Raw genomic sequence first — 25,955 nt, forward strand, 5'->3', positions numbered from 1 at the left:
GAACTGTGAGGAAATTTAAAAATAAAAAAAAAACGAGGTTGTCAGCTTTAGTTGGTTTTAGGGGTAGATTAATCAACTAAAGCTTAAGTTGATTAATTGGTGGAATTAATGATGGAGCACACTTCTCAAAGCGTTGAGTTTGGTCATGTTACTTCGGGAAGCAATGGGAAATTAAACATTTTCTAATGACCTTTGTGTCCAACAATGAATTACATGTTTTGTAACTAACTGGAATGGAAAGAGCGCAAGGGGCCCGAAAGTTGCTGGCGTTTCAGCAGTGCTGATGAAAAGGCCCTGCGATGCAACCTCTGCCTCTCTCCACTATAGCCAGATGGATAGAGGAGAGTTAAGTGAGGGATCTTCTGAAGCTGGAATAGCTGCTGATAGGAGATACGAGCTAGAAAATAGAGCATTTTCCCTTTGCAACCTTGCATTCCGAAACCCACGATTGCCTAATCAGATCTGTGAGTTTTGTATATTTTGATAGCAAGTGCCCTTTCCCCATTAATGGTGGGAAGAATGTGCCCACGCCATTTTGTGTTGTGGTTTCTTTTTTCTGCTCTTTACTAGCTGGGGCTGAGGTGAGTTGTATTGCAAAGCACCTGAGATGGGGACAAATCGGCGAAGACTGTGGAACAAGTAACACCTTGTGCAGGGAGTTACTGCCGGGTAATATAAGAAGACAAATGCAGGTTCAGGACATTGAAACAAGCCTGGAGCCATTTATCTGGCTCTGTTTATTCAGAATGTAAGTCCTGCGACATTTTAGAAAGAGTTGACCTTTCCAGCGGGGGTCCTCTGTGGCTATGAAACAATGGCCAATTCTTCAGTGCTGTCTTTGGAAAGTCATTCTGTGCTGAAGCAGTTTGACTCACTTTAGCCTGCTCTGCAATATTTCTGTTCCCTTCCTCTTTAATGCCAAAAAAAACCCCAGACCTCTTATTCTCTCAAAAGCAGAAAATTGTGAGGAAAAGGAAGATTTTTCAAACAAGCAAAGCTATCAGCTTAAGTGTCTATTTGCCCACTGACTGAGATGTTACCCAATCTATTACAATTGGCCTTCACTATGCTTTAGTTGATTAATCTGGCAATTACACTGATTAAAGTTAAAGCTGCACCAACTATTATCTAATCCTGAAATTCACTTTGAGCACATTTGACGGAGCTTAATAAATTAGTGAAGCAACAGTAAGACTCTCCTTGCCAAACATTTCAGCATTGTTTACTTCCTTTGCCCTTACTGTCCAGGACTTCATTTGCCCTCACTGCCTTGTAATTCTATGGGTTGTTATGAACCACGTGATTTTGTCTGTGGATGTCTGTGACATCATCACACCTGTGACATAGCACTGTGACATCACTGAAAAGAAATCACTTAAGTCACACCAACTAATAGGATTAAATGACAGTGAAGGATAGCGATGACAAGTAAGAAGAAAGAAAAGGAAGCTAAAAAGAATGGCATGGAAATAATGTGACTGTTTGCAACAAGTGCTAAGAATTAGTGAAAATAAAAACCCTCACTTTTTGGCACTCACAAAGTAGTTCTCGCAGCCCTACAAAAGACTCTTGTTTTAAAAGAAAGGAGGAAATGCACAATTAAGGTGGACACCTTTGCTACTAAACAGTAGCATTTCCATGAACTGTTGTTAAAAGACTTTAAGGATTTTCTTTAGGAAAATAACTAATGAAAGGATGTTCGCTCATTGAAAATTCAGCAAACAGAGTCATTAAAAGAGGGGTGTTTTGTTTTGTTTTAATGAGAATGATCAAGGCAACAGCAGAGTGAGATCGAGGATGCAAATTTATGTACACAAATCAAACCCCAGAAAGGCAAAGTCGCTTTGCACTGAAGCAAGTGATGAGATTAATTTATGCCTCGCTTTTTAAATACCATATCCATGTCAACAATGTTATCTAGTGGGCAATTCAGAACAGAATAATCAAGATCTTCCATATTTATTGGTTTTGAAACTGTAAGCTGTTTTACACACACACACACACACACACACACACACACACACACACACTGCCATAATGTAACAAAGCAGCTGTTTTCAAAAACCAGTATGCTATAGAGCACAAGAGGTCTCAAACCAGAGACACTAGCATATACGCATCAGGACCACCAGCCTTGGTGATATGTATGTCCATTTGGCTTCCAAGTATTTACCCGCATGCTAAGATCCTAAAAGTTCTTTCACTCAAAGAGACAATTGGGTGCAGAGGACCTGGGAGACCAAGGTTCAAACCCCCACTCAGCCACAAAGCTCACTGGATGCCACTGGGCCAGCCAATGTATCTCAGCCTAACCTAACTCCCAGGGTTGTTGTGAAGGCAATATGAAGTAGAGGAGAACCATGTACACACCTTGGTTGGTCACTGTAAGAAGAAGGTGCTGATCTAGCAGGCACTTATTGTGTTCTTAACACTCTGTGGCAGTTGTTAAGATGAAAGTTCCACATATTAAAGTGATTGAGCAGGCACATATGGGGTAAGTCAGTTCCTTAAATGAACTGGTCCCATTAAGGGCTTTGTACACCTATAGTAGGGGACGTGGTCTAAACCACGTGTTATGGTCTAAACCACAGAGCTTCTTGGGCATGCCGGTCAAAGAAGAGAAGAAGAGTTTGGATTTGATATCCTGCTTTATCACTACCCGAAGGAGTCTCAAAGCGGCTAACATTCTCCTTTCCCTTCCTCTCCCACAACAAACACTCTGTGAGGTGAGTGGGGCTGAGAGACTTCAAAGAAGTGTGACTAGCCCAAGGTCACCCAGCAGCTGCATGTGGAGGAGCGGGGAATCGAACCCGGTTCACCAGATTACAAGTCCACCGCTCTTAACCACTACACCACACTGGCTCAACCCGGTCAAAAGGTTGGCAGTTCGAATTCCCACAAAGGGGTTAGCTCCCGTTGCTCGGTCCCAGCTCCTGCTACCCTAGAAGTTTGAAAGCACCCCAGACAGTGAAAGTAGATAAATACATACCACACCAGCGGGAAAGTAAACGGCATTTATGTGCGCTGCTCTAGTTTCGGTGTTCTCTTGTGCCAGAAGCGGCTTAGTCATGCTGGCCACATGACCTGTAAAGCTGTCTGTGGACTCAGCCTGTGAAGCGAGATGAGCACCGCAACCCCAGAGTCATCTGCAACTGGACTTAACTGTCAGGGGTCCCTTTACCTTTACCTTTTTACACCTATAGTAAGACCTTGAACTGACTGAGTAACCAATTGACATCCAATGCTGATATTTGAGCATAGGTGCAATATGATGACAGGGCACGACAGAGGACGAGATAGTTGGACAGTGTTCTCGAAGCTACTAGCATGAGTTTGATCAAACTGCGGGAGGCAGTGGAAGACAGGAGTGCCTGGCGTGCTCTGGTCCATGGGGTCACAAAGAGTCGGACACGACTAAACAACAACAACGATTCATTTTATAAGAGTAGACGCAAGGAAACGTAATGTGGGAGGCAGCTATGAGCGTTGGACTTTACGACAGGAAGCCACAGTGTTCGTGTTTTCTTCAAATAGCATTCTCCTTCCACCACTGTGCTCTCTCTACATCTCTTTCCTTATGCATACACTCAAGATGAATGACCCTTCATTTCTTATCAGGCCTGCAACCCTCAACCAGCAGTAGCTTCTCAGCCAGGCACATTTTATGAACAAAATGAAAGGCGTTTATCTCCCCCCAACCCAAGCTAAAACAGATTAATCATGTGGGTTTCCTCTTTAAAAGAACTGTATCTGTCTCCTGCATCCTGCCCATAGCACAATTGAAAAGTTAATCTGCATTAAGCATAGGCTTCTTTAGCTATGCCCACGTTAACTGGTTGCTTGTGACTACTGCTCCTGTACTGTTATCATCCCTTTCCAGCTCTGTGGGTTAACACAACACTCATGACATCATCCTGTTTCTGAAGTGAAACTGAGGTTATGCAGCACAGGGAAATGGGGGGGAGGGGGAGAGACATAATTTAGACACAATTTGCATGCAACAGGCATATGCCAATTCCAGTAAGCAACCAAAAATGTTACTGACAGCCAGCTAATTAGGAAACTAATTGCAGTAAATGTCATCATTGGCAGCACTGACTACCAATTAGTTTCCGGGACCAATTCAAGGTGCTGGTTTTGATCTATAAAGTCTTAAACGGCTCAGGACCGCAATAGCTCAAGGACCGCCTCTTTCCATATGAACCTACCCAGACCCTGAGATCATCTTCTGAGGCCCTTTTTCGTGGCCTCCTCAAGAGGGTGAAAGCACAAGAACGGGGCCTTCTCTACAGTGGCTCCCTGTCTGTGGAATGCTCTCCTCAGAGAAGTTCACCTGGCGCCTTCATTATGCACATTTAGACGCCAGGTAAAAGCGTTCCTTTTTAAACAGGCTTTTGGTGAATTTGACTGACATCCTATGCCCTTTTAAAATGTGGTGTTGGGGTGGGGGGTTATTGGGTTGTTGTTCTTATTTTGATGATATCTTTTGTTGTTTTATATTTTGATTTTGTCCTGTGAAAGGCCCTGAAATCTCCAGGTATAGGGCGGTATATAAATTCAATACATAATCATCATCATCCAAAAATTGCCTTCCATCATCAACAACAACAACTTTATTAGTTATACACTGCCCATCTCTCTGGGCCTCCCCATTCACTATGGGTGGCTTCCAACAGGATACTAAAAACACAATAATTTTTTAAAAAAATGTGTTTTAGGAGTGGGGAAAGTCGCCGAACTGATTTCAACATAATGTTTGAACTGGGTTGTAGGCAGCTTGAGGACTTGGGGCTTCTAGGCCTTTGTGTCCTGAAGGCTTCCTGTTAGGGTGTGTGTCTGATATGCCCCCTTGCGAAATTTCGCCTGCTTATCAAAACTAGTTTGACTTCCCTAGACATTCCTTGGAATTTCTGCTTGGCAACCCAAGGAAGATCTCCTGTGTATTGAGATATAACATCCAGTCCAATATTTTCCGCTCTCATGGGCAACAGATTCCGAGGCCTTGTGCTCTGCTCACTTTGCTGAAATACCAAGGTTTGAAGCTCTGACCTTCTGCTTGCAGCACATGTGTCTCTTCATTGATAAGAACAGATCTAATCTATGGGAAGCCTGCAAGCAAGACCTGAGCACAAAAGCACCCTGCCCACCTGCAATACCCAGCGGACGGCATTTTGAGGCATACTGCCCTCAACAATGGAGGTAGACTATAGTCATCATGGCTAGCAGCATTGAGAGCCATAAATAAAAGCAGAAATCCTTGCGCCAATGGAATAAGTTAGTTGGATACCACCCATAAAGTGCATTCAAAGTGGTGTGTAAAAATACTTAAATAAGGCACAAAGTATTTTTGCCCACCACTTTGAATGCACTTTGTGTATAAAAGCGGGATCAAAATGAATTGAAAATAAAATGATGGAGGCCTTAAGAATTATGGACGCATGAAGAGTCAGGGAGGAACTCTTTCCACCTCTGCTCATTCTTTTTGTCTGGGTCACTTAGTCCAGTTAATACATGTTGTTAACCAATGAGTTTCAAGCTGTTCCCCTTACTTCATAGACTGGGAAGCTAACACAGTGTGTCTCATCAGCCCCTGGGTGTGGGATCGGGGTCAGGTTCCTGTGAGGCTGTGGCTGTTTATCAGCCTCGATTCCCCATCTGTAGTATGGCAACCGCAGAGACGTACACTAAGGGTTGTTTGAACAGATGAATGAAAAGACTACTGTGATGCACTTGGCACATTTTGGCAGTGCAACGTAGCGGATATAAATAATAATTAGGAGCGCATCCCCACATTTTCAAGACTAGGTCAAATTCCACAGAATGAGTCAGCTTCTTTTTTGCTAAGGAACCACAAACATTTCCCCACCAGCCCTGCCACGGCTTTACATGGGATAACTTCCTGCTTTCCTTGGCCCTTGCCTCCACCATCTGCTGGGATAGACTTTCTCTCCAAATAAACTCCCCAAATGAAAAGCCTCACATCTGCTATCTGTATTAACGCCACTTCCTCCCTCACTTCTGAAAAGACAGTGTATTCTTTCTGGCAAACCACAATTCAAAGGGCGATTAAACTCATCCTTTGGGATACATTTGCCGCAGGATGTAAAACAAAAACTTCTGCAGAGCTTCTCAGAGCGCCCAGGGACTGTTTCTCACCTTTGGGGCTCCCATCTTTGGGAAACAAAGCCCACCTCCTTTCACTTTGGTTTGTACAGTGTGATGCTGCTGTTTTTAACTTTAATCCAGTGTTTATCTTTTGGGCTCCTTCCAATAGCATTTGTCACAGCCAATTTTTCCACTATGGCTGCTTGGAAAATGATGTGGCAGCTACTTAACGTAGTGGATCTGGATGCTGAACCAGGTAGTAAGGGCATTATGAAAATGTGAGTTGGGGGGGGTTGGATTCCACCCTGCCCCTCATGCTGAGATTTCTCAAAGGAGAATTTTGAGCCAAATCAATAGGGGGTCACTAGAGAAAGAGGGCAAAAGAAAAACCATTATTTGGGGGGAGGGAAGCTGAGCCACACATACACTATCACCCCCCCCCCCAATAATCCGCCATTCTGCTTATTCTAGCAGTAGAAATCCTAACCATGTCTTCACAGAACACTGGAGCCTCCTCTGTTGATCAAACTAGGGTGTAGCCCACCCACAATTCTAATATTTTACAATATGGCTGAAAGTTTAGGTAGCACCTTGTTAACAGTTATGCGTGGCAGCTCCAAGACTACTCAGTCCAGCTTCCAGTCCTGTTTGGGAGCCACCCCCATGGAGCAGAGTGGGGCTAACTTCTGAGTATTTCGAGGAGTTGGGGATGGCATTTATAAGTGCTCCATGTTTCACAAGTGTCCAGTAAGGTTGGTAGTATGGAATCCTCGAAAGATTGCATCAATGGTGTCTCCGAAAAAATTTACACATCACTTGGGAAGACAGGTGAACTAATGCGAGTGTACTGGAAGAAGCAAAGATCACCAATGTTGAAGCAATGATTCTTCAACATCAACTTCGTTGGACTGGTCGTGTTGTTCAGATGCCTGATTATTGTCTTCCAAAGCAACTACTCTATTCCAAAATTTAAAAATGGAAACCACAATGCTGGTGGTCAACAAAAGAGGCTTAAAGACTCTCTCAAGGCAAATATTAAAAAAATGTAGTGTAAACACTGACAACTGGGAAACACTGGCCTTTACCAAAGGTGTCATGGGCTTTGAAGACACTCAAACTCAGGACAAAAGGAAGAAATGTGCTAAGAGGAAGGAATGCTTGGCAAACCTTCACAGTGATCAACTTCAGCCTGGAAACCAATGTTCCCACTGTGGAAGGATGTGTGCATCCAGAATTGGCCTCCACAGTCACTTACAGACTCACTGTCAAAACCGTGTTTGTGGAAGATGATCTTACTCGGCTATGAGTGATCTCCAAATAAAGAAAGACTTCTGAGTAATGCATGGTTATTGGGACATTAACCCACACCAGAAATTGTCATTGCAGGGCCCCTTCTAAACCAAGGTCAGACACTTTTCAGTTTAGAGATGTGCCAAGTACATATGTGCGATGCTTTTGTGTCTCCAGATAGGACATGGGAATGCCCCTGTCTGAAACCCTGGAGAGCAGCTGCCAGACAGAGTTGACGTTACTGAGCTGGATGAGCCAATGGGTTTGGCTCAGAATCAGGCAGCTTCTTATGTTCCTGTGTTTGTATTTTCACTTCCTGAACTGATGCATTAAAAAGAATAATCAAATAGTAATGCAGAGCAATGAAATAATTTAACAACCAGCAGAGGAAAGAAAAACAACTGACCAAGGAGAGACAACCAAAATTACCAAGGGTCTGCCTTTGCTTTCCTTACAATTGGCTGAGGAAGCCTGCTTAACAGAGGAAAACTGACAGCTGTGTTTAGAGAAGTACTTGGTTCACAGGTTCTCATCCTGAGCTGTGTCAGTTCTAGTCCAAAAGAAACCTCTGGACAGGGAGGGAAGGAAAGCTATCCACTCTTCAGTGCCTTAGAGGAAAGCAAGGAGACAGGTGGTCACTCAAGTTCCTTCCCCTTCAGTTAACTTGACTCCACAGGAACATTCCTCCCTGCTTGAAATGAGGGCAGCAGAAAGTCCTGGAGTAAAAAAAAAGGAGATGAATTTCAACACCCAGGGATTCCCTGAGTTCCTCCCAAAATGCAAAGGAAAGTGAAAATGCAAACACTGGAACAGGCATAGGCAACATCAGCCCTCCAGATGTTTTGGGACTACAACTCCCATCATCCCTGACCACTGGGTCCTGTTAGCCAGGGATGATGGGAGTTGTAGTCCCAAAACATCTGGAGGGCCGAGGTTGCCTACACCTGCACTGGAACATAGGAAGATGCCTAATTCTGAGAACTTTAAAAAAATAAAAATCCAAGGGCTGTGTTGCCTTCTGGGCAGCTTTCTGAGGGCCACATTTGAGTGGTGGGCAGGGCCAGAGGCAAAAGTGGGTGGAGCAATGAATGCCACTTTTACCTCTGCAGAAGAGGCTGTTTTCTACACACACTCACACTCCTCTCTATCCTGCAACCAGGCTGATCCATCACAGGCAGGGAAGGCACAGGGTCAGAGGTGGGTTTGACCTGGGAAGAGGTCCGAGTTTCCCCATCCCTGACTTAGAGCCTCCCCAGAGCGGTGACATAAGACAAAGTTTCATAATATTTTATTAAGTTTCCATTTCATAATATATAAAGTTTTATTGCTTGCAGTAGTACCTTCAATATATGCTTCTGCACCTCTTGATCAATAGCGTCTCTTAAAAAAAAAACAACCCAGAAAACAGCAGGCATCAAACTGAAACAGCAGACCAACTATTCGCTTGTCGTGTCAATGGATAGCAGACGTTTCTAAGGCTGTGCAGTGGGGGAAAATAAAATTATGGAGCCACGTCCTTAAGGGAAATGTCTTCCTTTCTCATGGTGCCTATTGACTGAAAAGCAAAGTATGACAAATCATACTCCCGGCTTATTTTCAAGCTTTCCCCACTCTCAGCTCTATCAAAAGAGAGACTCAATAGCATCCTCCAGTGATCTTTCCATTGATGAACTCCATACTTGGGCGGCAGAGGGCGGGGGCTGCCTCGTTTTATCTCTTTTATATTTGCAGCATTTCCCCCCTGTTATGTCAGTTTAATAGAAGATTCTGATTCACTTTATTAGCTAATAGAAAAATGTCCATAATTAGGAAGGACAGCTTGTGTGGGAAGAAAGGGCTTTTTGTATAATTTATTCCTTGCATGTTCCTGCTGCCCATTTTTCCTGAGCTCGAAACAACATTCATCTCCCCACTCTATTATTACAACAACTCTGTTGTGTAGGATGTACTGTAAGATATTGGGTGACTTTGTGGCTGTCGTTGTAAGCTTTGGTGATGGTCAGGGATTTGAACTCAGGTCTTCCTGGTCTGTTAAATGCTCAAACCACTACACAAAATTGACTAGTGTTGAAAGGACATGTGGCTGGAGGAAGGCATTGTGGGTGAAGCAAGGACTCAGAGTGGGCAGCTCAAAATACAAACACCCCCAATAGCCATGTTATAGATAGAACAGATGCTGCTGCTGCTGCTGCAGGTGCCACATTGATATTCAGAAGTTTGGAAGTTTCTTATTCACTTGGCCCAAAATCCCTCTTCCACCCAATTTATTACAGTGGTAACTTTGTTTAGAACCATAATCCATTTCAGAGGTTTGTTTGTAAACCAAAACAGGTTGTAACCCAAGGCACGCTTTTGCCAATGGTGTCTCTAAAAAATTTTTGTTCATAATCCCCCCAAAAAGTGGGTTGTAATCCAAAAAAAAAAAGATTGCAAACCGGGACACGCACTTCCGGGTTTGACGTGTTTGTAATCCTAAACGTATACAAACCAAGACATATGCAAACCAAGGTACCACTGTATAGTATTGGAACCTTCTGCTACACTCTAAACTTCATTCAGTGGAAGCCAGTCTATTAGGGCAAATGGGGCACTGCCCCACCAGCCTCAGCCTTTCCTTAGTCAGTCCACACCTGCCTGACTTATAAGCCCTGGCTGTCCATTTCCTCCTCCCCAGTCTCAGTGTTACTGTTGTGGAACTCAGCCAAGAAGAGGATGAGTTGGCTCTGTCAGTCATTGGCTGTGGCTCCACCTATTGCTTGGCCTTCCTGCCTTCTACCCTAGCAGTCACAAACCACTACTGACTTCATTGTTGCTGCCCAGGCTTTAACCAGGTGGTGTTTTTCCCCCATAAACTTTCTACCTACAGGGAAGGCCTTCTACAAATGTACTCCAGTACATCTCTCATGGAACTCCTAGACAGGGTGGATGTTTCAGGAGGAACAATTTAGAGTGAGCACTCATTTCACATAGGCACCATGAGCAGGCCCCTAGTCAAACCTTTTGCGGCAAGAGCCAGAAATTAAACACATTGTCATTCATTTTTATTTAAGGCATTTGAATTACAGAAAATGAAATGATAAAAATGCAGCCTGGTGTCCCTGGAGCAGCCTTCATGAAGCTGGTGCCCTCCAGATGTGTTGGACTACAACTCCCATCATCCACAGCTGGCTGTAATAATAATTTTAAAAATTCAGAGGGGTCTTTTTTTTTTTAACCTCAGAGTAAAACACTCCTTCAGAAGCTTATTTTTTTAAAAAAAGGGGGGGAGAGACCTTCCGCTCAAGAACCATACTGAAAAAGCAGCAAAACAAAAAAGGTTTATTCTCCCCATGTCTATGATTGCAAAGGTTCGAGACAAAATTCCCAAAAGGCAAGTTGAAGAATCGTGTCTGATTTGCAGGAAGGTGGTGAGGACAGTTTTTCACCAGTACCCAAGTTCTGAAAGGCTAAAATGGTTGGCTAAAGCTACAGGGAAGGAGTTTTAGCATATCAACTACCAAAAAAAAACTTTAAAATAGTGCTCATGAGGAATAATTGCATTTGTGCTGAAGCATTATGGTTGCCAGCCTTGGGTATTGTGCAATAAGTTTATTGATTCAAGGGCAACATGTGAAAAATACCTTATGCAATAAATATTTGGGGGAGCAACAAGTGCGCCATTTTCAACCACAATGTGATCAAGTAAAGCATTCACTGTTGGTAGATATTATAATAATGTTACATTCCCCTGAAATGTCTGGACATAGAAGCATTGGGTTAAGGCTGCATATCTTGTTTATTTGCATCCTGTCCTGCTATAGCCCACATTACCTCTCCAAAGTAATGTAATTTTGATGTAATGTTACTTGGCTCTGATTTTTATATCGTTATAGGTTTGAATGATGAGGCAGTTACTGCAAGGAGGTCTCTGTGACAGCAAAAAACTCAAACGTTAGGGTTGAAGCAATATGTTTCAAATGACTTTGTCCCCTAGTATCTGCAAATTGCCTCTTTCCCTATGGACTTTCGTGGATATGTTACAATCAGCAGTGGGAACCCTCTCAATACTTCCAGCATCCTCAGACTTTTGCAGGGTGGCAACCCCAACATTGTGGATTTCTCTCCCCTTCACTGAATCACATTTGTCATATTATGAAGATGAACCACTTTACTCTTGCCTTTGACAACTGAATTATGGGACAGTACCCAATGAAGTAGATCAGGCATAGGCAAACGTGGCCCTCCAGATGTTTTGGGACTACAACTCCCATCATCCCTGACCACTGGTCCTGTTAGCTAGGGATGGTGGGAGTTGTAGTCCCAAAACATCTGGAGGGCCACGTTTGCCTATGCCTGAAGTAGATCCATTGGTGCAAGGAATTTTGCTCATGCAATGAAATCCCCCCTCCTCTTCCCATGTGCCCCTCTGCCCCCCCAATCACTGCTGGGGGAACCCCCAGGACAGATTTAGGGAGGTAAAAGTGTGCATGGGGAAAAGAGGAAGGCAGAAAGTTCGACTGTGCAGCCAGAAGTCCTTGCACTAGCAATTTGGCTGGCTATCGCCCATTCTTTTTATGACCCACCCTATTCTTCTGAGGGTAGATTGTTTTAACTGATTTTAATCTTGTATTTTTATATCGTTGCCACCTGGGTGCACTGAAAGCAGGTAAGAAAGGGGGAGGCTAATCCTACATTCTAGGCTCATCTCTTAGGCCCCATCTGCACTATATAGTTAAAACAGTATCATACCACTTTAAACAATTATTAGTTCCCTCAAAGAATCCTGAGAAGTGTAGTTTGTTAAATGTGCTAAGAGTCATTAAGTAAAGGTAAAGGGACCCCTGACCATTAGGTCCAGTCGTGGCCGACTCTGGGGTTGCGGCATTCATCTCGCTTTATTGGCCGAGGGAGCCGGCATACAGTTTCCGGGTCATGTGGCCAGCATGACTAAGCTGCTTCTGGCGAACCAGAGCAGTGCACAGAAACACCGTTTACCTTCCCGTTGGAGCAGTATCTATTTATCTACTTGCACTTTGAACTGCTAGGTTGGCAGGAGCAGGGACCGAGCAACGGGAGCTCACCCCGTCATGGGGATTCGAACCGCCAACCTTCTGATCGGCAAGCCCTAGGCTCAGTGGTTTAACCCACAAAGCCACCCATGTCCCACTAAGAGTCATTAGGAGACCCCTATTCCCTTCACAGAGTCTCAGAGTGGTTTAATGATCAACCCCTCTTTCTCAAGAAACTTGTTGGGGAAGTAATAGGGTCTCCTAACACCTCTCAGCCCCCTTAACAATATTCAGAGCACTCCTGCAGGGATGTCAGCCTTGACAGGTGCCCCAACAATGTCTGTCCTTGACACCAGTTATGTTTATTGCAGTAAGCACTCCGTGATACTCCAATAGGGATGGAGAGAACATGCCACAGGAACAGCATGTTCAACAGCAAACCCATGGCGAGTTCAGCATGTTCCCATGCTCCCATACTCTCTACCCAACAGGAAAAGACAGCCAAAGAATTGCAGGGTAAGTCTGAATGATAAAAAGTTACAAGCCTTTTCATGACCTTATGCTTTATATACCTTTGCTTACACAAGGAGTAAGATACTGCAGTGTAAACGGTAAGAAGATCCGTTTACAACTGTGAATGTTAACTTCGCTTGCATTCCATGCTGAGTCTGGATTTATTGAGTTGTGAAAGCCCGGGGCTACAGAAGCACGTATACAAAAGAAAGTGTTACAATATGAGTAAGTAAGAGGAACAGAACTGTATATCCACTATACAGCTATACACATACACAATTTGCACATTGGTCAATGCACTTACGATTAAAATGTCGATTAAATATTCCAAAGTGAATGCAATTCCCTTTGGGGGCATTTTCTGTATAGTTATACCAAAAAAAAAAAGGAAGACTAAACAAGAGACCTATCGTCCACTGCAGTTTATCCCCATCAGCTGCATTCAGTGACATTGCTCTGATTTATGGTGCTACAACCACAAACAAAGCTACCATCAGTGCAATTTTCCCCTAGTATACTATCTAGCATGCAAGTGATCTTTTGAGAGAAAGAAGGTGGGCATTTCTCATACGCAGATCAACAAGAATAAGGGGAACCTTCTTGCCTTTCCTACGCATCATGCGCGTAAACCTTGCATTGCCGCTGATATTTGTGAGTCACCCTGCAAGCTTTTTCTGGCTGAAGAGTGGGATAAAAGATGCTTTAAATAAACAAACAACTGGAGTTCAGGGCTTGAACAAGAGAATCTTTCCTCTAGGACTCCAGCTGTCAGGGTTTGAAACATTAAATAAACCCACTTACTGTGCTACCTCGGGTTAAGAACTTAATTCGTTCCGGAGCTCCGTTCTTAACCTGAAACTGTTCTTAACCTGAGGCACCACTTTAGCCAATGGGGCCTCCTGCTGCCGCTGCAACGCTGCTGCGTGATTTCTATTCTCATCCTGAAGCAAAGTACTTAACCCGAGGTACTATTTCTGAGTTAGAGGAGTCTGTAACCTGAAGCGTCTGTAACCCAAGGTACCACTGTACTTATTTCTGTTGAAATTATTGCCCACGTTTCTAAATAAATAGAGAGAGAGAGAGCAAAGTAGCACCACATCACCTAAGTTTCATTGCTCATGACCACTTTTAAAACTACAGTGGTATCTCGGGTTACAGACGCTTCAGGTTACAGACTCCTCTAACCCAGAAATAGTACCTTGGGTTAAGAACTTTGCTTCAGGATGAGAACAGAAATCATGCAGCAGTGGCAGCAGGAGGCCCCATTAGCTAAAGTGGTACCTCAGGTTAAGTTTCAGGTTAAGAACGGACCTTCAGAATGAATTAAGTTCTTAACCCGAGGTGGCACTGTATGGAATTTGCTCCCACATGAGGTAGGGGTGACCACAAGCTCGGAGGGCTTTATAAAAGAGGATGAAAGAAGTTCATGGATGAGAAAGCTATCAGTGGCTTCTAGCCACAATGGTTGCTACCTTCACAGTTGGAGGTTATATGCTTCTGAATACCAATGGCTGGGAATCACAGAGGACTGTTGAGTTAAGGTCCTTTTTTTTTCAGGCTTCCCATGGGCATCTGGCCACTGTGGGAAGAGAGTGCTGAGCTAAGATAGGCCTTTGGGCTGATCCCACAGGTTCTTCTTACGTTCCCATTTTATGTTATGCTCCAAACCTCAGAGATTTGGCGGTGGAGACAACAGACAGAACTCCGCAGGGGCACCTGTAACTTCACTGGTACAGTGGTACCTCGGGTTAAGAACTTAATTCGTTCCTGAAGTCTGTTCTTAACCTGAAGCACCGCTTTAGCTAATGGGGCCTCCTGCTGCTACCACGCGATTTCTGTTCTCATCCTGAAGCAAAGTTCTTAACCCAAGGTACTATTTCTGAGTTAGCGGAGTCTGTAACCTGAAGCGTCTGTAACCTGAAGCATCTGTAACCCAACGTACCACTGTAATAATAATGAAACCATTTAATGCTTGGTGTGTGGAAGGAGTTTTGCTGATAGAGGAAACATCAGAAAACTGTGGCGGGGTATTGCTTTTGCTCGTTACTATGGTTTGCATTTTGGGGGTTTTATATTGTAAACTGCCCTGTGATCCTCAGACGAAGGGCGGTACAGAAATTTAATAAATAAAATAAAATAGCCAGCATTTCCTACCACGGAATATTTACCATACACTGATGTCGGTTTTTACATGTATTTTTAGTTGGAAAAAATCAAAGAGAAACAGGTAGATATCAAAATACAGCTAGGATTTTCATAGGTAGCAGTGCTATTTAGCCTTCCCCATAATGTGTTGTTTGAAAGAACAGAGCACAGGCTGCACTATGTTTTACTAACTTGCTTCTAATCGGATATGCTCTTGTAGGCTATCATTTTCTGGCTTGTACTCAGGAGCTATGTGCCCCTGTCTGAATATGAGAAAAAAACAATTCCATCCCATGGATTACATTTGAAACATTTCTAGCTATTATGTTTTATTTTTTCACTGCCCCCTTTGTGCACACAGCACTTCTACTGGTTTTAAGATTAATACGGAGGCCGAGGAGGAGAAGGAGGAGGAGGAGGAGGAGGAGAGCCTACTAGAGGCAAAACATAAGAGAAAATATGGGGACTGAAAGAGGAAACAAGGACCAGATACATACATTGTAAATTAACGAGTGATGATGACCAAAGTTTGCAAAGAATTTCCACCGCTTGCAAATACTATTCTTTGTTATGAGTTGGACACCCTTATTTTGAGATTTGTCCATAATCAATAATGAGATATACTTGGAACTGATGCCCGACTTTTATGCCTGCATGATCAGCATTCTTCGGACCAGGCTGGTGAAGCTGTTGGCACATATTCAGCACTTGCTTATTTTAATCCTGCTATGCTGTCATGAGAGGAAAGTGTCCTTCCTCCCTGACGGATGGCTTTTCAATCAATCTCAGTATATCTCATGGCCCAGGATGAGAGGGAGTACTTGATTCCAAGCTTCAAACCATCAAGTCTTTCTGCCTACCTCCAAAATTCCCACTTCTGCTGGGAGACTCCACACTGTCCATTACTGGCATTGGGCTCTAGTTCCACATAGGAGGGAGTCTATAGAGCAGGCATAGGCAAACTTGCCCATCCAGATGTTTTGAGACTACAGTTCCCATCATCCCTAATGTTATGTACTAAGCTTGGATCCTAGAACAATAGGCAGATAGGATCCTAGAATGCAACAACCTGATTGGCCTGCAGGAGCAGCCCAATCAGACCCCTAGAAGAAGTTAATCAGCCTATTAGGCCAGTAGGATACTAGGATGCAACAACTGATTGGCCTGCAGCAACAGCCCAATCAGGCTCCAGGAGGGAAAGATAATCAACCAATCAGACGGTACTCATTGTGTAAATAATGTACATAAAGCCTGAGGTTTGGGGGGAAATTCAATCACTGTTCCTATCAGCTGAAATAAAGAGCATGAAATTACTTCTCGACTCTGAGTATATTTTACCTGACCACTGGTCCTGTTAGCTAGGGACGATGGGAGATGTAGTCCCAAAACATCTGGAAGGCCAAGTTTGTCTGTGCCTGCTATAGAGTGTGCAGCAAGGGAGCAAGCACCCTGCAAGCATGACAGACATCCATGAAGTGATAGGTAAGACTGCCACCAACTCTGCCGGACCTGATGGTGCCACTTCCATGTTCCAGCTCCCAATCAGGAGCCACAGTTTAATGGTGAGCAACACTATTTTTTTTTTCACAAAACGCAGTTGTTTAGGAACTGCACTCTTCTGCCTCCACTTTGCAGTTCCTAAATGAATGCTGAAAATATGGGAAACATTATGAACCAATTTTGAACCTGGGCAGGGGAATATTTTTTTTCAATCCTTCATGGAAGAAACAATTAGTGGCCAAAATATGATGTGAGTGCAAGGCAGCTTGCATATTGCTAGAACACAGATGCAGACAACTATCCTGTATGTGGCCACCCTCTTTTTCTCTTTCAAGACTGTATGATGTGTACTTTGTCCTGCATGTGAGTCACTTTCTGCATGCTCAGTCTGGCAAAAGTCCTGACAAGTGGGTTGCTTTAACACTTCATCACTAGCCCACACCATGAGTTTTGAGCCTTTGGTACAAAGCCTCAGCTGCAGCAGCTGATAACCTCTGAACTACCAGTACACAGTCTCTTACTGGAATCAGGAAACCGGCAGGCAGCAGCCAGGCAGCTCCATTGAGAAAATGGGCCCTGAGATTTGTTTCAGCACCCTGGACAGCTCAAGAGTAGGCTCACTTGGGAAGACCGGCGAACTAATGCCAGTGTACTGAAAAAAGAAAGATCACCAGTATCGAATCAATGATTTTTCAAAATCATCTTTGTTGGAGTGGTCATGTTGTGTGGATGCCTGATTATAGTCTTCCACCCCAGAGGACAGGATCACACTTCAAAACGACCTTGACAGATTAGAGAACTGGGCAAAAATAAACAAGATGAATTTTAACAGGGAGAAATGTAAAGTATTGCACTTGGGCAAAAAAAATGAGAGGCACAAATACAAGATGGGTGACACCTGGCTTGAGAGCAGTACATGTGAAAAGGATCTAGGAGTCTTGGTTGACCACAAACTTGACATGAGCCAACAGTGTGACGCGGCAGCTAAAAAAGCCAATGCAATTCTGGGCTGCATCAATAGGAGTATAGCATCTAGATCAAGGGAAGTAATAGTGCCACTGTATTCTGCTCTGGTCAGACCACACCTGGAGTACTGTGTCCAGTTCTGGGCACCACAATTCAAGAAGGACACTGACAAACTGGAACGTGTCCAGAGGAGGGCAACCAAAATGGTCAAAGGCCTGGAAACGATGCCTTATGAGGAACGGCTAAGGGAGCTGGGCATGTTTAGCCTGGAGAAGAGGAGGTTAAGGGGTGATATGATAGCCATGTTCAAATATATAAAAGGATGTCACATAGAGGAGGGAGAAAGGTTGTTTTCTGCTGCTCCGGAGAAGCGGACACGGAGCAATGGATCCAAACTACAAGAAAGAAGATTCCACCTAAACATTAGGAAGAACTTCCTGACAGTAAGAGCTGTTCGACAGTGGAATTTGCTGCCAAGGAGTGTGGTGGAGTCTCCTACTTTGGAGGTCTTTAAGCAGAGGCTTGACAACCATATGTCAGGAGTGCTCTGATGGTGTTTCCTGCTTGGCAGGGGGTTGGACTCGATGGCCCTTGTGGTCTCTTCCAACTCTATGATTCTATGATTCTATGATTCTATAAAGCAACTACTCTATTCCGAACTTAAAAATGGAAAGTATAATGCTGGTGGTCAACAAAAGAGGTTCAAAGGCTCTCTCAAGGCAAATCTTTTAAAATGTAGTATAAATACCAACAACTGGGAAACACTGGCCTGCGAGTGCTCCAATTGGAGAACAGACTTTACCAAAGGTGTCATGGGCTTTGAAGACGCTCAAACTCAGGACGAAAAGGAGAAACGTGCTAAGAGGAAGCCACGCTTGGCAAACCCTCAGCATGATCAACTCCTGCTCAGAATCCTATGTTCCCACTGTGAAAGGGTGTGTGGATCCAGAATTGGCCTCCACAGTCACTGCTAAAACTGTGTTTATGGATGATAATCTTACTCAGCTACGAGTGATCACCAAAGAAGAGGCTTCTGGAAGAAGAAGGGCTAGAACACATAAATGTTCAGCTCAAGGAAGCTTTCCTTTTGCCTTTGATGGCCCTCCATTCATTACAAACGGAGCACAATTTTGCACTCAAATGTGGACCTGTTCTATATGGACTGAGTGGGGACATGCAAAACTGCAGGTCTTACTCATGAGCAAATTAGAAAGAGAAGCAAATGCAAGCAGGAAGATTGTACATGCTAATGGTCCTCAAGGACTCCAAAACCGATGTCCTGCAATACAAAAGGAAAGCAGAAGGCAAAACACAATCACAAATACAGGAATGTATTTTCCCCCTCACACACATATGCCGCTAGCAGGAAAAGCTAGGTGACTAAGAGCTGCTGAAGGGTCTAACTTTTGCTTTGTTTCCTGTGCTCAGAAGTGCGTGCTGGCCTTTAAAAGCTTTCAGTTGCAATATAATTTCCTATTGTTTATTCATAGCTATTAACAGTTATCCCAAACACTGAGTGAGAGAATGAAAAAGGGGGGAAAGACAGACAACAGGTAGCCAGGATCACTCTGTGCCAATCTAATTAACAACAATGCCAGCCTTCAACATAAGCTTGGTATAGTATGTCTTAGGAGGAGTGAAAGCAGGGGGCACCTTTTACTAAACCCTGTTTAAATAAGCAATTTTCTGCGGCAGGAGAATAAAACAGGAATTATTGTATGTGTAAGCAGCAATCACTGCCACCGCAGTCAGCCACCCCAAGGATAACCCAAAGGCTATTCTTCTCTCTTCAGGGATGGAAAAGTGGCTGATCAGTTTTATTTAAATAAAAAGCAGAGCTGCCACCCATTTTTGCCAGAAAAGATGTGTATTTCAAGGCAAATTTGGCAGTTCTCTATTGAATGAAATATCATTTCCTGAGAAAGGGGGGATGACAGGAGATGGGAAGCTATGTTAAGGATCAGCATATAATTCCTTTTGATTGCTACATCCATGGGATTTTATACAAACAAACAAAAAAATCACACCTTGAGATCACAAATTGAGCCCTGATACAATCAGGGTTACACTCACATAAACTCCTTACCACAGGTCGAGATCTCGTTGCCTTTTATTTTCCCCCCTCAAAGGTGACCTGAATTGTAACTTATTGATCTGCACATGTGTACTTGGTCCCGCTAATGCTTCAGAGAGTCCTAAATCCAGCACAAAATGTCCTGGTGAAGTCCACAAAGATTTTCCAAGGCATGTCATGTCATGGTCTTGATGTCCCCAACCTCGGTTGCTGTTGTCGGACGCCAGCACCCATCAGCCCCAGCTTGCAAGGTCCATCAGGGCCAATGGAAGTTATAGTCTAAAACATCTGGAAGGCACTGGGTTGGGGGAAGCTGATGGAGGCATGCTAAAACATTCACAACAAGACTCATTTAACATGTGAGCATACAACTACCTCTGCCTCAAATCAGCTAATGTTGCCTTCAACTTAGTAATAACCGTCTTGTGAAAGAGGTTCTCATCACATCATCCTAGGCACGTGAAAAGAAAGATGGTGTGTGACCCACGGATCTCTACAGGACTTTCCCCATACCATTTTGTTTAGTAAACATTCCAGCCAAAGGCATTTCAACACTATACCCCCCAAAAAATAGCAAACCCACGCATAAACTATGAACAAGTAACACGAACATTGTAAATGTACAGCATGGTTTTGACCTAATCAGGTCCCAGAACAGTTTCCTCCTCCCTCAAATGGATTGCCAATATGCAAAGCATAAATTATCCTTCTTCTTCCTTTTGGGAGATGAAACTGGAAGGTCTGGTGTTAATGAAATACCGTAAGATAAATTTATTTAAGAAGAAAAGGCGATCAGGCCGTCTAAAAGAAAATTATATACATCTGAGATCACTCTTTAAGCTAGGGTTTCCACAAACCACGTGCCAAGGCATGTGAAGCAAGCTACGCTGGATTTTGCAATCATAGTTTAAACCACCCCATTGGCTACATCCACAACTCTTCACCCTTTAGAGCAGGGAATCCCTGAGTCGCATAAATTCATCTCCTTTCTGCCACTGTAACAGCAATGACATCATTCCATGGGAGGGAGCAAGAGTGCACCAGGATTCCCTAATGCAGGCTGTGTTAAATCTGACAAGCATCAAGGAATCCCAGAACGTAAAATTGCATCCCCTAAGCCGGAGATGAGGGAACCTGTGGCCCTCCAGATGTTGCTGTACTACAGCTCCCTTCATCCTTCAGCCCTGGCCATGCTGGTCCAGGCTGATAGGAGCTGAAGTCCAACAACATCTGGAGGGTTCCCCATCTCTGCCCCAAGCGTGGCTGACTCAGAAAGAGGAGGATGAGAAACCAGGGGGCAATACTAACTGGTTTACCCACAGCTGCAAGTTCTGGAAACTGATTGAAAATATAAAAGGGATTAATAAATTTTAACTATAAAGTGGCAAAATGTTAAGTTGCAAAATTGTAAGGTAAACCTGCAGCAGTCCTGACTGTATTTATAAAAGGCCAGTTCATTTTTTATTTAGAATTCCAAGCTTTAATAATTAATTCCATGCATTAATCACTCTCACTCCTCCCCCTAATTTAGAGATATCTATGATGTATACACCTCTCTGGTTTTTAATATTTCTATGCTGCAGTAAATGTCAGAAATTTGGTGAAAGTTGACACTTACCAGCAATTTGAAGAAGCAGTACAGAAAAGTCAAAGAAAATATCTGAACTTTTACCAATAAATTGCAAAGCCAATCTCCATTGTGTACAGTACCACAGGTATAAAACTTCAGAAATAAGTTATGTTAAAAAATTCAGCTCTGTAATTTCCTGCTGGGATTTGTATACTCTCACCAACCAATGTCAACATTCAACAAGTTTCTGACATTTGCAGTAACATACAAGGCATTGTCCTTATCAGACTTGAGTGAATGTGCCCTTTATTTTCACTAAAAGTAATAAAAAACTTACAGAAGTCATATATGCACATATATATAGGTATACTCAAAGTAAAGCGAATGTGGAGTGTCCATAAAAATAATGGCAATTGTATATGTTCAGATAAAGCCAAGGGGAAATAGCAAGGGATTTAAATACACATTAATATTAATATACTTGAACAAGGGATTTATGAACACATTAATATTAATTTACATGGTGTATTAATGTTACTGGTAGAGTGGACCAAGGGAAATCAATGGTCAGTCAATGCACACAGTCTTCTTTTGTACAGAATTCCTGGAGAGGCAATGCATATTACCCTGTCAATGTAATCAATCAATGTAAACATCTGTAATCAATTCACATTTTCTGGCATCACTTGGAAATTACGCATATTGCCCGGGTAAACTGCAAAATCCCCTGTTGGTGCCATTAATTCATACACATTACCTGCTCCTTTATGGGATTGCATACAATCCCCAAACCTGCCAACTTGCATTAACAGACTGTATTTCAGCGAATGCCCCAAACTGCTGCGTTTCACGGATGTCTCGAAAAAAAGAGACGTTCCCCCAACTTCTTGGACATATGCCAGTGAATGCTGTCAGCCGCATTCAGGAGACAGTTAAACTTCAGAGGTCTGTCTCTTGAGTTTTTAAGCATTCATGGAACTTGCCTGAGATTGACAGCATTCACCACATTCCAGACACTCAATGTAACATTTCATTCCTTCTCTTTCTGATGTCCAGGCTGTGAGTGCCGGCGTTCATGTAGCCAAAATGGTACCACCCACACGCAAGAGGGGGGAATAAGCAGGGGAAAACAATCCTCAAGACAACTCAAAAGAAACCAACACCCACACCACCACAACAACAGCCCAATGAGAACCGAGCATGCTCATTAGCCACAGAATGCAATTGATTGTGGTTTGGGGGGGGCAGGGATGTAAACCAGAAAAGTGGGGTGGCTGGAATGAAGACTCTGTTATCCTGAACTTCAAACTGTACCGTTTGGTTGAAGGTTGCATTTACATCTCCTAAATGTCCATTGACGAAAGCTATATTATGACTACATTAGCCTCACTAAACTAGCGATAGTAGCTTTGCCATCCATACAGTCAGAAAACAAAACTTTCTCTTAAACAACGGAATAAACATCCTTTATCCATCTCCCCCCTCCCTACTGAGTTTCTACCTTTTTTTAATGTGAGACCCCCACCACACTGTCCCAGAACAGCAGCAATACTTCCCCAATAGGTTGACAGAAGACGGTAATTCATTTAAATTATGCAACTCTATTCCCAATTGCTGGCTGGCCCACTTCCTCGTCTTACGGCAGAGCGCTGTGTCACCCATCCCTTCAGCTTGGCTTGCCCTCGGTTGGGGACAAGGAAAAATATTCAGCAACTTTTGTGTTGGAAGTTGTTGGGTTGGGGGGAGGTTAATGAAGAAAAGCCAACAGAATGTGGATGTCAAAAGCCTGATCAAAGTGACCGAGGAAGCCAAAAGGATTTCTTTCTTAAGCATTGGGGGGCCAGGCAGTCCCCACCACCACCTCAACATATTGCTCGTATTGCCGGACACATTTCAGCATTTGGCTCGTATGCATTTCGTGACAAGCTAGAAACAGACTGGCGCAAGAGTCTAGCTACAGCAGACAGATCTCTGGTTTTTCCAGACAGATCATCAGCAAGAAAACAAGCAAGCTCATAGCACCGGAGGCACGAAGGAAGCAAAGCTGAATGAATTCTGATTTCTTCGCCTTAAACCCAAAGCAGCAAACTGGCATAAAACAGGAGCCTCATCCGTGGCCTACTGGGACCTTTACGAAAGAGAACAGCCCCCCTTAAAACAGAAAAAAGCCACACACACACACCAAGCTAGCCTGTTATTCTGCCGGTGCAAGAGTCAAACCCGAACTACAAACCGTCACACGGAGAAGGTCACTACGCTGTGAAAACATTAACGGCATGCTTCTCCAATTAAGCCGCGCAGACACAATAAAAAATAAATCCCGCACAACCACCTGTAATGATATGCCTGTTCGAGCAGCAATTTCTAAAGTACCAAGCAACACAAAAGGTAGACATTTTCTGCAGCTGGTTTGGTTTGTCAAAGGGGGAAAAAAAAGAAGGAAGGAAGGAAGGAAAAGAAAGAAAGATGCACAGTCCTTCCAGGATTGCCGTCTCGTCTCCTCTTACCTTCACGTTAGTCCGGAGTGCACAGTAACATGCAAAAAACATTGCAGTAAGCAAGGACCATATGGACCAGGACGCAGCTCCTCTGCTCTGCACAAACCACACACACAACCACACTAACACACACACACGCAATCCTCAGCATGTGCTACTAAGAAGCATTCGTTCTCTCTGTCAGTTTCAAATGCATTGATCTCTGGGCTTTCCCCCCCTTTTTTTTTGCTCCCCGCTGACTACAGGAAAGACATGTCTTGAAGGCACTGAATGAAAGCTACACGTCTCCTCTTCCCTGCCTCTACAGAGCATCATGCCCAGCAAAGGCAATTAGGAGAGATTTCGGCAGCTGCAACTTGAGAGAGAGACCTCAGTTGCTTTGCATCCCAGCATTTTAAAAAACCGGTGAAAAAGAATCCAGGAGTGAAGCGATGCCGGGGGGGGGGGAGGTTGGAAGAGGAGGAGGAAGAGGAGGAGGAGGTGGAGGAAGAAAAAAGAAGAATCTTGCCCAGGGAGGGTGGGGGGAAAGGTGAGGATTTAAAATTGTAACCAGCTGAGTCGCTTATACTTCCCAACGTCTTTGAGGTTTTGTTTGTTTTGAAATGTTTCACAAATGCAATCAGTGTTAGATGTTGGGGTGGGGGGAGAGAGAGAGAGACAATAGGGACCTCCTTTCTATTCTGAGGTTGCAGTCTGCAATGTTTCCGTCTCGCCTTGCTCAAGATGCAGCGTCTCTCTTAACAGCGGCAACGTCATCATCACCCATGACAGATTCAACATGTTCTACTTACAAATACAGCGTCTGATTAGGGACAGCGCCGGGCTGACTTAAGAATGCTTCTCCGGACACACAAGTTCATTCCCCCCACCCACCCCGGTGCTAATCTGTTTTGGAAACAGGGAAGGAAGAGTAGATCCCAACCTATTTGCTCCCTCTCCTCCAGCAAGATGAGCAGAAAGGCTGGTTATGAAATACTGGTGGGGGTTGTCGTGGAGGAAGCGATTCCAAGATAGCTCACTGACACTGATGGCTTTTAAACGGTGGAGGCACTTTATACGCCTCGAGAAATGATGGGGGAAGCTGTGAACATGCCGAATTCAGGGCTGGGTTATACTCTCGCGTTCTGGCACCCACAATTCTGAATTGGTCATGTCCAAATATACGCCTGGAAATTAATGCCACAGCCCAACCAAGAAGCAAAAACCTCCATTCACAAGTATGCGCAGCAGCCTAGTTCTCATTGAGTTAGTAAATCTGTTGAGCGGGTTCTACCACTTCTGACCATCAGTGGGAGCTCATGATTTAGTGTTCAGCCTTACATTCAAAAAAACTACAACCCAACTGCATATTGACAATTAGGGTGTCAGATTTCCTGATATGAGGGGTCAATGTGCAGGAAATCGTTTTGGAAATAAGGAGCATTCAGTCACACGAGCACCCAGCTAGAAAAAAATGGTACATCCCATACGAGGGATAGGCGAATCAATCAATTTGAGTTTCTCTCAGTTTCTCATTTTGCCACTGTTAAATTTCTGTGTCAGATTGTGATTTAAGAACAATAACAATAAAATAGTCCTCGTGAAAATTTATCAGCATTGCATTGCAAATTTCTCCTAATTTACACGTTTGCATGCAATTTTGTGCCACGCACACATTTTGGCAAAGCAAATTCCCTAATATAATGCATTTTGAAAACTATTTTCACAGGTATATGCATTTTTATGTCCAGTATATGACTTGGTTGGAGAAACGCACAGCAGAATTTGAAGGAGTGTGCATTTCAAAGGACTGCTGCGTTTTGGTACATGTACTGTTTTGGAAAGCCAATGTTGGACAGTGTCACCTTTGAATGCGAACTGAATTGAATTTCTCCCCCATCCATAGCCCAGACACAGGCTTAACAATTCAGTGAGAAGCAGGCCAGGATAGCGCAGTTGGTAAAGCATGAGACTCTTAATCTCGAGGTCATGGGTTCGAACCCCATGTTGGGCAAAAAAAAAATCATGTATTGCAGGGGGTTGGACTAAATGACCCTCGTGGTTCCCTCTAGATCTACAATGCTATGATTCTATGAAACAGAAAACTCCCATGGACCCCACTGCTGTCACTCTCATGTCAGCCACTACAGTTTCTTGGACAGGGGAAATAATTCATCCAAAGTCCAGCGCAATATACCCACTGCACACGGTGGAACAACTCCTTACAGATAGCCAGAAACTACTAATATGCACGGTGGATTTTGCAGCTGTCTTCAGAAATTAAGTTGGGGAAGGGGGTTGGGGAATGATTTCTTACCAACCCATTG

The 25,955-nt window shown here is 43.7% G+C and overlaps 1 protein-coding gene across 22 annotated transcripts in view; it reads right to left on the reverse strand.

Moving 5' to 3' along the window:
- DLG2 (discs large MAGUK scaffold protein 2) overlaps positions 1-25,955 on the reverse strand; it is a 921,944-nt gene that overhangs the window by 602,806 nt on the left and 293,183 nt on the right. For 3 of the 22 annotated variants that reach the window (XM_082219060.1, XM_082219064.1, XM_082219059.1), the window contains exon 1: positions 23,659-24,026. The exons of 16 other annotated variants lie outside the window; for them this stretch is intronic. In XM_082219060.1, the coding sequence (XP_082075186.1) occupies positions 23,659-23,700 (42 nt within the window). In that variant the 5' untranslated portion in view covers positions 23,701-24,026. Of the gene's footprint in view, positions 1-23,658; positions 24,027-25,955 lie in introns of those variants that run through there. 3 more of the 22 variants (XM_082219070.1, XM_082219065.1, XM_082219063.1) reach the window with 1 other exon arrangement.

This window comes from Podarcis vaucheri, assembly GCF_965113315.1.
Source record: "Podarcis vaucheri genome assembly, chromosome: 4".
Taxonomy (NCBI): domain Eukaryota; kingdom Metazoa; phylum Chordata; class Lepidosauria; order Squamata; family Lacertidae; genus Podarcis; species Podarcis vaucheri.